Genomic DNA, 12,575 nt, shown 5'->3' with positions numbered 1-12,575 from the left:
TCTATACTTTAACCAATCATGAACATTTTAAATATATTATCTATGATTTTAATCCACTTGTATATGACAATCTTATATATTAAAATCATAGTTACAACACTATATTATAGATTTTATATAAACATTTATTTTTATACAAGTAAGCATAAAACAATCAAATAATAAAATAAATATTTCTTTTATTTAAATCAATAATTAATAATAAATATCTATTTTATGGACATATTCCTAACATCCAATACATGCTCTTACTCCCGACTTGCCCGTCTTCTTTCCCGAATACCTTGACTTGCCAATCTCCTTTCGTGAACATCCTAATTCGTTGGCCTCCTTTTCCAAATACATAATCTTCATCCAACGATATCCCATTTGGACTCGAAAAGGTCAAGGAGTATTCGACATTCGTCGACCCATTCCGACTTGGATCCTTAGCATCTATTCACCTAAGCACTCGGTGTCTCTTGACACCCCCGAGCACTCGATGTTCGGCGACCCACTTGGACTCAATTGGGTCACTTCCTGAGCACTCTAATACGACATCCCACTCGGACTTCACTTCCCGAGCCTTCGTCCTATGGGCATCCCATTTAGACTCGAAAAGTCAGTCGGCTATCAACAACAGTTGACTACTCGGCCTCAACCTCTGACAAGTCGTGCACGCCCGACCAACGCAACCCGACAACCTTTGACAACTGGTGCAGAAGGAGACACCTAGCCAACTATCCAATAGTGTTAGGGTACGGTCTAACGACGGTCATCTCAAGTGGCACGTGACATCCTACATGGAGATTTTACTCGATCATATCAGTATATGGTTCAACAATTGTTGTTTCCGATGCCCTAACTGCCTCTCATACAGGTAGTTGATGGGCACGTAACATCCCACGTGAAGATTCTATCGACTTATAAGGATCAAGGTAAGTGAAATGTACAATGATTTTCTTATCGTACACGGAGGAGAAAACTTTTCTCCACCAACCATCTCTATAATCTCTCTTTTGAACATTTCTTTCTTTCTCTTGTGTTTCCGCGAGTTTCGTCTTTCAACACTAAAGATTTAACTGTTGTAGGGACCGCGCCGACATTCATCACCCCATTGACACATTTTGACATGCAGGCCAATCCAGAGCCGGAGGACGATCCAAATCTCCGCTCCAAAAGCGAAGAGAGAGAGAGGAGGAGCTCAAAAAAAACAGGACACCTTCACGATCAATGTAGGACGGAGGTGCCACTGTTTGCGTTGGGACGTGATTGAGTTGGGAGACCGAGCTGTAAATTGGGCAGGGCTGTCTCCTATTCTGTTGGGTCTGGATTGTATGGCATAGCCCTCGCGCAAAATAAGGCCGCGCTATGTCAAACTAAGCTCGGGCCATAGGCGACTGCCTCGTTCGGGCTTGAGCCTCAATCAAGGGAATGAACACAACACGAACACGAACACGAACACGAACGCGAACACAGGAATTGGGAAGTACACCACCTACCAAAGGCCGCTTTAGACTGTATTAATTGCTCGACGGCCTGGCGAAGGCTCGTCGTGCGACGAAGCGAACTACTAAGAACACCACCTACCAAAGCAAGGGCCCGCAGGACGGCACGCCGTCCTCGCAACGAAACCTAACTCCGTCCTACGCCCCCCTTTGATCCTATGAAGGGCGGAGCAGCAGAAGCAACCTGCAGTAGTACCGATTTTCCATTTTATTTCTAGCCATAAATTTGCATATATCTCGATTTTAAAACACGTATTAGTTAAAATTTTAATCTTTTCCATATGGCATTACCAAGTTTATCTTCCTCAAAGTGGTAATATAATAATTTTAATTAATGAATTTGATTAATTTTAATAATATTTTATTATGCAGATATTGTTGGACTTAAAATAAAAAGGTTTATGTATGGTTACAAGGGAAATAGCCTGATTTCAAATCGCGACATTATATATATATATATATAAACTCGTGAATCATTATAAAAATTTGAATTAATTGTTACGGTATTTAAATTATGTTTTTATATGGACATATAAGTCAAATTTTTAGCTATTAGCTGTCAGCTGTCAGCTGTGGACCTGTAGATCTGCTCCTCTATTTAACCCCCAACGCATCGACGGAACCTCAACGACGCCGTCGCCGCCCTCTTCGTCCGCAGCACTGCCCTAGGCTCTCCCCTTCTAAGGTTTCCTTGGTTTTCCCCATTCACCTGCATTGGCCACAGATCGGACGGATCGCTGGCCATCGGCTTCGCGACAATTTTTGGGAATCTTACTATAAGCTTCGGATTACGTTGTTGAACGGATTTGTCGCTGTTTACAGGTTAGACGAACATGGCGAACTACACGCCGAGGAACATCCTCATCACCGGGGCTGCCGGCTTCATCGCCTCCCACGTCGCCAACCGCCTGGTCCGGAACTATCCGCACTACAAGGTGGTGGTCCTCGACAAGCTCGACTACTGCTCCAGCCTCAACAACCTCAACCCTTCCCGTGCCTCCCCCAACTTCAAGTTCGTTAAGGGCGACATCGCCAGCGCCGACCTTGTCCAGTTCCTCCTCGTCACCGAGTCCATCGACACCATCATGCACTTCGCCGCTCAGACCCACGTCGATAACTCCTTCGGAAACTCCTTCGAGTTCACCAAGAACAACATCTACGGCACCCACGTCCTGCTCGAAGCCTGCAAGGTTACCGGTCTGGTCCGCCGCTTCATCCACGTCAGCACGGACGAGGTCTACGGAGAGACCGACGAGGACGCGGTGGTCGGAAACCACGAAGCATCGCAGCTGCTGCCCACGAACCCCTACTCCGCCACCAAAGCCGGCGCGGAGATGCTCGTGATGGCCTACGGACGCTCCTACGGCCTCCCCGTCATCACCACCCGCGGCAACAACGTCTACGGGCCCAACCAGTTCCCGGAGAAGCTGATCCCCAAATTCATTCTCCTCGCCATGAGGGGTCAACCACTCCCCATCCACGGTGACGGGTCCAATGTGAGGAGCTACCTCTACTGCGAGGACGTCGCTGAGGCCTTCGAAGTAGTCCTCCACCGAGGCGAGATCGGTCATATCTATAACATCGGCACCAAGAAGGAGCGCAGGGTGGTCGATGTGGCCAGGGACATCTGCGGTCTCTTCAATATGAATCCTGATACCCTCATTAAGTTCGTGGACAACCGGCCCTTTAACGACCAGAGGTACTTCCTTGACGACCAGAAGCTGAAGAACTTGGGCTGGTGCGAACGGACCACATGGGAGGACGGGCTACGGAAGACAATGGAGTGGTACACCAGCAACCCCCAATGGTGGGGTGATGTCTCCGGCGCATTGGTGCCGCATCCCCGGATGCTGATGATTCCCGGAATCATCGGGCAAGAAGCCGCCAAGGACAAGAATTTGCAAACCAGCATCAATTTTAATCAAACAGGAATGATTGTCCCTGCTCCCAAGAACACTAAACCATCCCTCAAGTTTTTGATATATGGTCGGACAGGGTGGATCGGTGGCCTGCTCGGGAAGATTTGTGAGAAGAAGGGCATACCTTTCGAGTACGGAAAGGGGCGTCTTCAAGAGCGCTCGCAGATCGAATTCGACATCCAGTCGGTGAAGCCAACACACGTTCTTAATGCTGCAGGCGTGACTGGCAGGCCCAATGTCGACTGGTGTGAGTCTCACAAGACGGAGACAATCCGCACCAATGTGGTGGGCACTCTTACTCTTGCAGATGTCTGTAGGGAGCATGGGTTGTTGTTGCTGAATTATGCTACTGGATGTATCTTTGAGTATGATGGTGCACATCCAGAAGGGTCAGGCATTGGCTTTAAGGAGGAAGACATGCCAAATTTTACTGGTTCATTCTACTCGAAGACTAAAGCTATGGTAATAAAGATATTAGGGGGGATAAAAAAAAATCGTTTCCTAATTGATTTTTAATCTTTTCATTTCTTGCAATGCAGGTTGAAGAACTTCTCAAGGAGTATGACAATGTGTGCACGCTGAGGGTTCGAATGCCGATCTCATCAGACCTCAAAAACCCTCGGAACTTCATCACCAAGATCGCCCGTTACAACAAAGTGGTGAACATTCCCAACAGCATGACCATCTTGGATGAGCTTTTGCCAATTTCTATTGAGATGGCCAAAAGGAACTGTCGTGGAATCTGGAACTTTACAAATCCTGGTGTGGTCAGTCACAATGAAATTCTGGAGATGTACAAGAAGTACATTGACCCCAGCTTTGAGTGGGTTAACTTTACCCTGGAAGAGCAGGCCAAGGTGATTGTGGCACCCCGGAGCAACAACGAGATGGATGCTTCAAAGCTGAAGAAAGAGTTTCCCGAGCTACTCTCTGTGAAGGAATCACTCATCAAGTATGTCTTTGAGCCAAATAGCAAGGTCCCTGTTGGTGGAGAAGCCAACTGAAACTTATTTTCCAGTGGCATATCATCGAATTCAAATGCCGATCCTTTTCTTGGTTTATACGCTGTCAGGCAATCTTTTGTGATCATAATAAGTATTGTAATTTTCATATTTTGGCCGGTTGAATTCCGAACATGTTTGTTAGTCTGATCAGGACAATTGAATATTCTCCAATAGTTGAAGACTGCTATGCTTTGTCTTGTAGGTTGTTTCTTTTTATCCATAAATCATTGTGTGTTCTGGAACAACGCACGTGACTCTATGCCTTGGTATTTTATGACCTCATGCAACCCCATGTGTGGAAAAGGTAATTAAAAAATTGCATTTCAATGATTCATGTGTAATTTTATAATTCTTTCAATGAAGTGCATAACTTTTATACTGTTTATGTTGGACTTGTTAATATTAAAAAAAACAAGGGCACGAATAGTTGTTGAATATTTTATCATGAGCGTAGTTGATTCTCGCATCCATTTAGCTTTATGAAGAGCAGTGGAGGTTCAGCGCATCCATATTAGATTATAGATTTGGAGATAGAAGATCAAATAACATACTCTTACCAAAAGCTTCTGGGAGGTGATTCGCATTTAAAAAATATAGATTGGTTACATTAATAATCTCTTTAGTGCCGGTTAGATATATATATATAGATACATAAGTGTTAGATAGACGGTACTATGCCCTGGGGCACATTTAAGATAATATGTTTGTTAATCAACTACTGTGATTAACATTTTAAGATTAGCAATTTAGCTACATCACTTGATCTTCGATAAAGTGCTTACGAGTTGATTCTGTTTAATTAGAACCAGCTGATGAAGTTTTATATATTGTAGAAAAAAAAAGGAAAATAAAACATATATCTTTGAATGTGACAAGACCAACTTGATCCTGTTGAAATAAATAAAGTCGTTCTCATTCTAACAAAAGTTACGACGCTTCAATACATTCCCTTTTCTCAAATAAAAAGTATTTTAAGAAAAAAATAATTGAATTCTATGGATTAACATGAGGACAGAGACCATTCCACGCTGATGGAGCAGGCTCCAGACCTTTCGCGGAGTCCTCAGACAAAGAAATAGCTTGGGATCATCTCCGACATACAATCAAGGCGGTGGGTCCGCCGTCGTCGCCACAAACCTTACCTGGGGCCGCCTTACGGATCCGCTCCAAACACACTTGCAATAGAGCCTTCACACTGTGTTGGCATCTAGGACCGTAAACGAATTTACTCATGTTTCATGGTGTTTAAACATGTTGATAGGTTGAATTTAAGTTTAATTTTAAATATTAAAATATTCAATTTAAGTTTATTTAATTATTAATTATTGAGTTTAATAATATAAGCTTATTGATTTATTTTAATATTTTTATATAATTTATTTAATATATCTTAGTAAGAGTATTATTAATGAATATTGAAATATTATTCAAGAAAGTAGCGGCTGAACATCAAATTTAATTGTTTAGTTTAATAAATTATTTATTTAATTGGAGATGTTGCACCAGAACTCTTCACATGCCACAGCACGAGACCTTTCTACTATCGGATCCAGGGCCCTTGCCGGCGACCCGCTACCCGGCGGGGAGCCACGTCATCCGTGACGACGCGGTCCCCGCTTCGGCTTCTCCTCGAGCACACGTCGAAGTCAGTGGTCCTTCCGCTTTACCGACTTCTCCGCCAATGGGAGCCTGCGGAGGAACATAAGTATTGCAGTCGCGCGGTGTAATGGAACGGCTCCGATGGGCGATTTTTGTAGCCGCCGAAGTGGGAGCGCTCGCGCGAGCGTGACAGTCTGCGTTGTTTCTCCACAAAATCCCTAAAAGCAAAATTTGAAGAGATTAGGAAGAGCATCGAATTCTTTATGCCCTTCCATCTTCCTTGTTGGAGATCCCCCGAGGGATAAGAGGGTTTGGTCGATTGATTGGCGGGAGGGGAGCGATGAAGATCCAGTGTAATGCGTGCGGGGCGGCGGAGGCGGTGGTGCTCTGCTGCGCGGACGAGGCGGCGCTTTGCTGGGCCTGCGATGAGAGGGTGCACGCGGCCAACAAGCTCGCGGGGAAGCACCAGAGGGTGCCGCTGCTCTCCGATGGGGCCGGTGGAGGCGGCAGTTCTTCCTCTCGCGGCGTTCCCAAGTGCGATATCTGCCAGGTACGAGTGCCAATCTACTTTACCTGATCGTTCGAGCTTTCCTGGGCAGTTATAGTATATCTCTGTTTCAATTCTCTTCCTACTCTGTGGTTGATCAATGAAATATCTCTTGTATTTGCTTCTGTATATAGTTCAAGCCTCTAATTAGCTACCGGAGTTGAATCCCTACTTTTCTAGCGGAACTTTTGCAAATATATGAAACATGAAAAGTATTGCTGAGATGATAAGTGCTTCAGACTAGATAAGGTTGAAGGTAACAACACTAACACCACTTAGGAGAATTCACCGTCTTAATCCACACACTTACGAAACCAAATCCCATGTCTCCAACACAAGCACGTTATGAAGTTTTCATCTTCCTTAATAAAACAACACACTTCAAGAAAAAAAAAAAGAAGCAAGACTAGTCTAATATACACAAGCCTACATTCTCAAAAGTGTAATATATTCTGGGAGAAAAAGTACAATGAAAACTTGACAAATTGATGTAACCCTAGTTGCCACTTGTAAAACAAAATTAACACGATTTTTTATTAGACATTTGGGCAATTGCGTGCCTATTGTGTTCAACATGTAGTGATATCAAACAATTTTCACTCTGCATAATCCATCTTAAACTTCAAGGCAAATACTTTAGAATGGTTTTGCTCCTCATAGCATGCTCCGCCACTGCACTTGGTAAAGTCAATCTGATCCACATACTTGAATTCACCTTGGTCGAGCTTGCATGCAACTAATTCAATCAATGCCTCTATTCTATTATGGAGGGAGATCCTCTAGATCTATCCACTCACAAATAGCTGAGAAATTTGTTTTTTTCCCAATCTAATGTGATGTGCTGTACCATATGATTACTCTGCATGTGCTCATTATTTCATTTTGTCGTGGGAATGTCTCTAGATGATATAGACTCTTTTGTTACCTAGTCATGTTGAGTTGCATGTCACTTAAAACATTAGAAACCCCATCTGTAACGTTGTTGTTACATGGACTTGTCGTGTTGATATTTATCAGCCTCGTAACTTTGCAAGATAATCTAGTTAGCATGCTTTTTTATTTTAACTAATAAAAATTGCTTCTGTTTAGCTATCGCTTTCTTTCTGTTGTCTGTGTCTCTATTCATTCTTCTTTTTTCTCTTTGAATCACAAACACTTCGAACTAAGCTTATTTCTTTGCAGGAAGCTTCTGGTTACTTCTTTTGCTTGGAAGATCGTGCTTTGCTTTGCAGGAAATGTGATGTTGCTATACACAGGACAAACCCATATGTGTCTGCTCACCAGAGATTTTTACTAACAGGGGTGCGAGTAGGCCTTGACCCCGCTGAACCGGCTGCTCCTCTTGTGGACCCACAATTTCATGTTTCAGGAAGGCCTGTAAGATCACAATCCAAACAATTGCCCAGCAACAGTAATCCTGTGGTATCCCATGACACTGATGGAGTGCTATCTAGTCAAATGCCCAAGGATGGAGGTGTAGTGGCAAATAAGGCCCCAGTCTTAGGGTTCAATATGCCTGGGAGTATATTGGATTGGCCTTTAGATGAGTTCTTTAGCTTCCCAGAGTTTAACCAAGCTTTTGGTTTCACTGAGCATAATTCTTCGAAGGTAGGCCTTGTAGACGGGCATAAAGAAATTTTTTTTCAGAGTTTACTTGTGTGATGATTAATATCATTTGTTTGACAGGCTGACAGTGGAAAGATTGGAAGCTCTGAAGGATCATCACTTCATCGCACCACTGACGATGATGTAGACGATAGTGAATGCTTAGGGCAGCTGGTTCCTGAGTACCCATGGAGAGTTCCAGAAATTCCTTCCCCACCAACTGCATCCGGACTCAGCTGGCAAAGGATCCGCCATTATCCTGCTGCATCTGATTCTGTTTTTGTACCTGACATATGCTCTTTCCATGATCCTACCTATCCCACTCCGATACCTCAAAAGCGCAGTCAGCGTCGGCCAGGATAATGAATCTTGGAGGTGACTCAGAAAAGTTTGGGGCCAGCTTAGTTATGTAAGAATGCATATTGCCGAAGATATATAACTTAGATCCAGCAGTTATGTTATTTGATGTTGTATCTAACTATGTCATCAACTGCATTGGTCATGTTTGCTCGGCTTTCGCCTTTTCTCATGTCAGTTCAATAGGCTGAAGGAGTTCCAGCAATTACCGATCTATGATTCTGGTATTTCAAGAAGCCTAATATATGTTTTGGATATTGAACTTGCAGCAGAGAATTAGTCCACCCTTCCTTGATGATGGCCTAAAACCCATATCAAAAGCCAGTTTTACTGTGATGTTATTATTCATTCCTTACATTTGGTCTTAAAAAAGAAATGTGGACCTAGTTCAGCACCATTCAGCAATCAAACCTTATAGAAATGTCACTAGCCTAACTTTCATAATACATGTGTCTGAGACCATGATTTAGAATTTTAATAGGTAAAAATGAAAAGGGTGTCCTAAATTTGTGTTTTCGTAGAGTTTCTCATTTTTAATTAAAGTTAAATATGCACCCGTAAAGTGATATGCCTAAAATATCTTTATATTCTTTAAAATTTCAGTCGTGTAAAAGCTAGCAATTAGGTTTTACAATTATAAAAGTTGACATCTAACTTTTATAATATATAGAAATTAGCAATTAGTTTTTACCATACATTATTTAATTATTCGACCGTGTAAAAGCTAGGTTGTTAACTTCTATAATTGTAAAACATAGATGCTAACTTCTACAATATATAACTTTTATCATGGTGATTTTATATTATTTTGCTTTGGATTTTTTTTTTAGTGATAACTTAATCAAAATAACATTTCAATGCGCAAATCAAATGATGGGGATTCTATGACATTCATTACATTTTAAATTAACATAATCTAATTATGATTGAGTGTATAGAAGCTAGTATGTAACTTTTATAACGTGTAATAACTACCAACTAGTTTCTTAAACAGCATTGAATATTCAAGTATTTTTGAGATAAAGGACATTTATTTTTCTAGAGGAGTGTTCATTTGACTTTTTTTTTGGGAAAAAAGGGTGTCAATATGATATTTCTATTAATTCAGGACGCCCATTTGATTTTTACCTAATTTCAAAAATAGACATTCTGAAAACCCTAAAAAAGAGTTAGAGAGTTTGTTACTCGCACTTATTTCACACTAGGAAACATAATGAGATACAAAGTTTCTCTTTGATAGTAGCAAAAGTTAATTACGGTCATCTCAGACACCCCTCACAATTCGTTTCTAGATTTTATGAAGGGAGATAAATTACGAGGTCAGTCTATAGTCGATCGCTAAGTTAATTAGAGGATGAGAGGGGACAAAGTTTCTCTTTGAGAATCTAGATCAAGGGGAGTTGTTCCTTAGGTTCTTGAGGAAAGATCCACTATTGGTGATCTCTCAAAGTGTCTTGTTGGTGAACCAGATGAGGTTGTATGCCCCTATCCCTACTATAGTTCAAAAAACTGGTTTGACGATGTAGATCCAGATCCCTGGCAGTGGTTCACCACCAGTGCTGGCCCAAAGGTCCTCACCAGATTCATCGATACCCTTGATACAGGTATGTGAAGTGCAAAGATTTGTCTAATCAGGTTAGTAAATTGAATAGATTTTTCATGTTTTTTAATATAATTGAATCCATGAGTTAGTTAGCATTCCATACCAGGTGTTCCTGTCTGAAAGCTCGAGATGGCGTGCTGGGCAGGTGGTTACAACGTTGACTGAGTGAAGACATCTGGATTGAATCAAAAAACTATGGGCTAGTGTGATAAGCTCCCTGCCCACACTTGAATAAGCCAACAGAACGTCGGTGCCAATGACTAGGGAATGAGTATATGGCGAAGGCCCTCCAACGCTTAAGTCAGTGTATTTCTCAAGCGGAAAGTAGAATAGTAGTTGAGTAGTAGAGTGTGAGAGAGCGTAATGAAGAATATTTTTTGCGTACCTTCTCATCGGAGAGGACTCCCTTTATATATCACCTCTGTAACTTCTGCAATCATGAGATAACAAGGAATGCCCGATGTCAGAAGTTGCCGAATAAGGGAATATGTACAACCTGAGGGGCATATAATTACCATCCGAGGAACCTTCCGTTATCCGTGTGTGCCCTTTTTATAAATGATGCCATTAATGAGGTGGCTAGAGGAATATGATGTAATAAAGTGTCAGATAATAGACAGTGTAGAGTAACATTTGAGGAATGTTCTATTGAATGTTCATGTTATCATAGAGTAATATTCTTTGATATATGATTGTTATTCTCTGACAGACTGTTGTAATTCTCTGACAATCTTATCTCCGGAATATATCTCTGTAGCTCGACCGGTCATATGTTAGCAGAGGGTGATAAATGGAACCCTGAGTTCTGTAAAGCTTGTCGACCTTTTAGGACTACCTTGATCTGTATATTGTATGAGGTCAGAGATCTGATGATATAGTAAGAGAGAACCAAGTCTCCTAAATCCAGGCGATTTTATGATCGATTGGCCATTTATAGGGATACTCGTTCTTGGAGAGGGTGATGTTGACCCTTGAAAGGCCCGACCGGAACTATCAAGACTACCATGATCTGTATATTGTATGAGGTCGGAGATCTGATGATATAGTAAGGGAGAACCAAGTCTCCTAGTTTCGGGTGGTCATGACAGACCGACAATTTATAGGGATACTCATTCCTAGAGAGCAGAATGTTGACCCTTGAAAGGCTCAACCTGAACTATCAGTCGATCATCCTTGTGCTTGGGGACTGGTTCCCATGGTGACAGCCCGAAGTCTGAAGACCCAGCCAGATATCTTCTGAGATTTGCCCTACATGGTTTGTAGAGGCCAAAATATGGAGCTAACCTTAGTCGATTTTATGCCCAATCACCCATATGTAGGAGGTCAGGGGAACAAACAGTGAAAGCCCATATACTTGTCCTATCATATATATTTTTTGTCTGGTGGTGTATTACGTTGTGTTCTGAGCGGAAAGTTGGACTACTGAGACTCAAACAAACATATTCTTGGACGATCTTATGGTAGACTGGTATATTACTAGACGAACTTACCAAACCCGAGCGCCCCAAGGGTCAACCATCTATATGCCAAGTGTTCTGTTACCAGCACGACACACCAGGTTCCTTAGGATCGGCCGATCATAAGGGTCGATCGATCATAAGGCCCAGTCGACCTATCTTGGGGACTTTTACGATGAGCGAAGTGTCGAGTTCCTTAAAAGACGGACCATTTGACTACCACCTCCCCAGGATTTTGACCATCGCCTCATCTTGACTTGAACCACCACCTCACCTTGACTTTATCTTTCATGTCAACCCGGGGTCCATATTTAACACCTCATATCACCAGCCTCACCTTCAAGTCTAGTTGAAGGAGGCTAATAGCCGACTCACTGGACCTGAGTCTTCTTTTGGCTAGCTCGTCCTTTTAGTTAGCCTTAGTAGGTGGTGTCACGCCCCGGAGGAGTCCCTGTCCGAGAAAATTTCGGCAGCATCTCCCCTGTACGGCGGACAATCTGAAACTTTTCTACATCCTCATATACCTCAGCCACATGCGGTTGGAATAATAACATGTAAATAAACCATCACCACACAGTTTATATAAATATAAGCAAACCAAAGCAGTAATACCATGACTCACAATCAACCCTACTCAACTACACTCGTAAAGCTCAAATCCGATGAACTCACCTCTTCTGCCGTCCAGGCAAGCATGTAGTAGAATAAATCCAAATCATACCAAAAATCCATCAAACGATATGAATCCATACAATATCCATAAGTAAAACAATACAAGACTAAAAACAAAGTCTGATAAAGAAACTAAGATAAAATAACAACTCAAGACCAGCAGAGGACTAGCACTACGTGCAGATGGGGACTAGTGACTGGAACTGCTCCGGACAGCCTCAACCTGAAAATATAACAACAATGGAGGCGGGGTGAGTCCAACACTCAGCAGGTACAACTGATATGCAAAGTAAGGAAATAACACCTAGCACTAATCATGCGTACA

At 42.3% G+C, this 12,575-nt stretch overlaps 2 protein-coding genes across 2 annotated transcripts; both read left to right on the top strand.

The window, feature by feature from the left end:
• Positions 1 to 2,100: 2,100 nt before the first annotated feature.
• LOC122025015 (trifunctional UDP-glucose 4,6-dehydratase/UDP-4-keto-6-deoxy-D-glucose 3,5-epimerase/UDP-4-keto-L-rhamnose-reductase RHM1-like) lies at positions 2,101 to 4,597 on the top strand. Its single transcript, XM_042583772.1, has 3 exons — positions 2,101 to 2,172; positions 2,310 to 3,868; positions 3,946 to 4,597. Exons 2-3 carry the CDS (start codon positions 2,321 to 2,323, stop codon positions 4,408 to 4,410), a joined length of 2,013 nt encoding a protein of 670 aa, XP_042439706.1. The 5' UTR covers positions 2,101 to 2,172; positions 2,310 to 2,320; the 3' UTR covers positions 4,411 to 4,597.
• A 1,551-nt stretch (positions 4,598 to 6,148) lies between these two features.
• LOC122024919 (B-box zinc finger protein 22-like) lies at positions 6,149 to 8,782 on the top strand. Its single transcript, XM_042583654.1, has 3 exons — positions 6,149 to 6,559; positions 7,739 to 8,164; positions 8,243 to 8,782. The coding sequence occupies exons 1-3, from the start codon at positions 6,350 to 6,352 to the stop codon at positions 8,522 to 8,524; spliced, it is 918 nt and encodes a 305-aa protein (XP_042439588.1). The 5' UTR covers positions 6,149 to 6,349; the 3' UTR covers positions 8,525 to 8,782.
• Positions 8,783 to 12,575: the final 3,793 nt, after the last annotated feature.

The sequence above is a fragment of the Zingiber officinale genome, chromosome 9B (assembly GCF_018446385.1).
Source record: "Zingiber officinale cultivar Zhangliang chromosome 9B, Zo_v1.1, whole genome shotgun sequence".
Lineage (NCBI taxonomy): Eukaryota > Viridiplantae > Streptophyta > Magnoliopsida > Zingiberales > Zingiberaceae > Zingiber > Zingiber officinale.
This window is presented reverse-complemented; position numbering and strand designations above follow the sequence as displayed.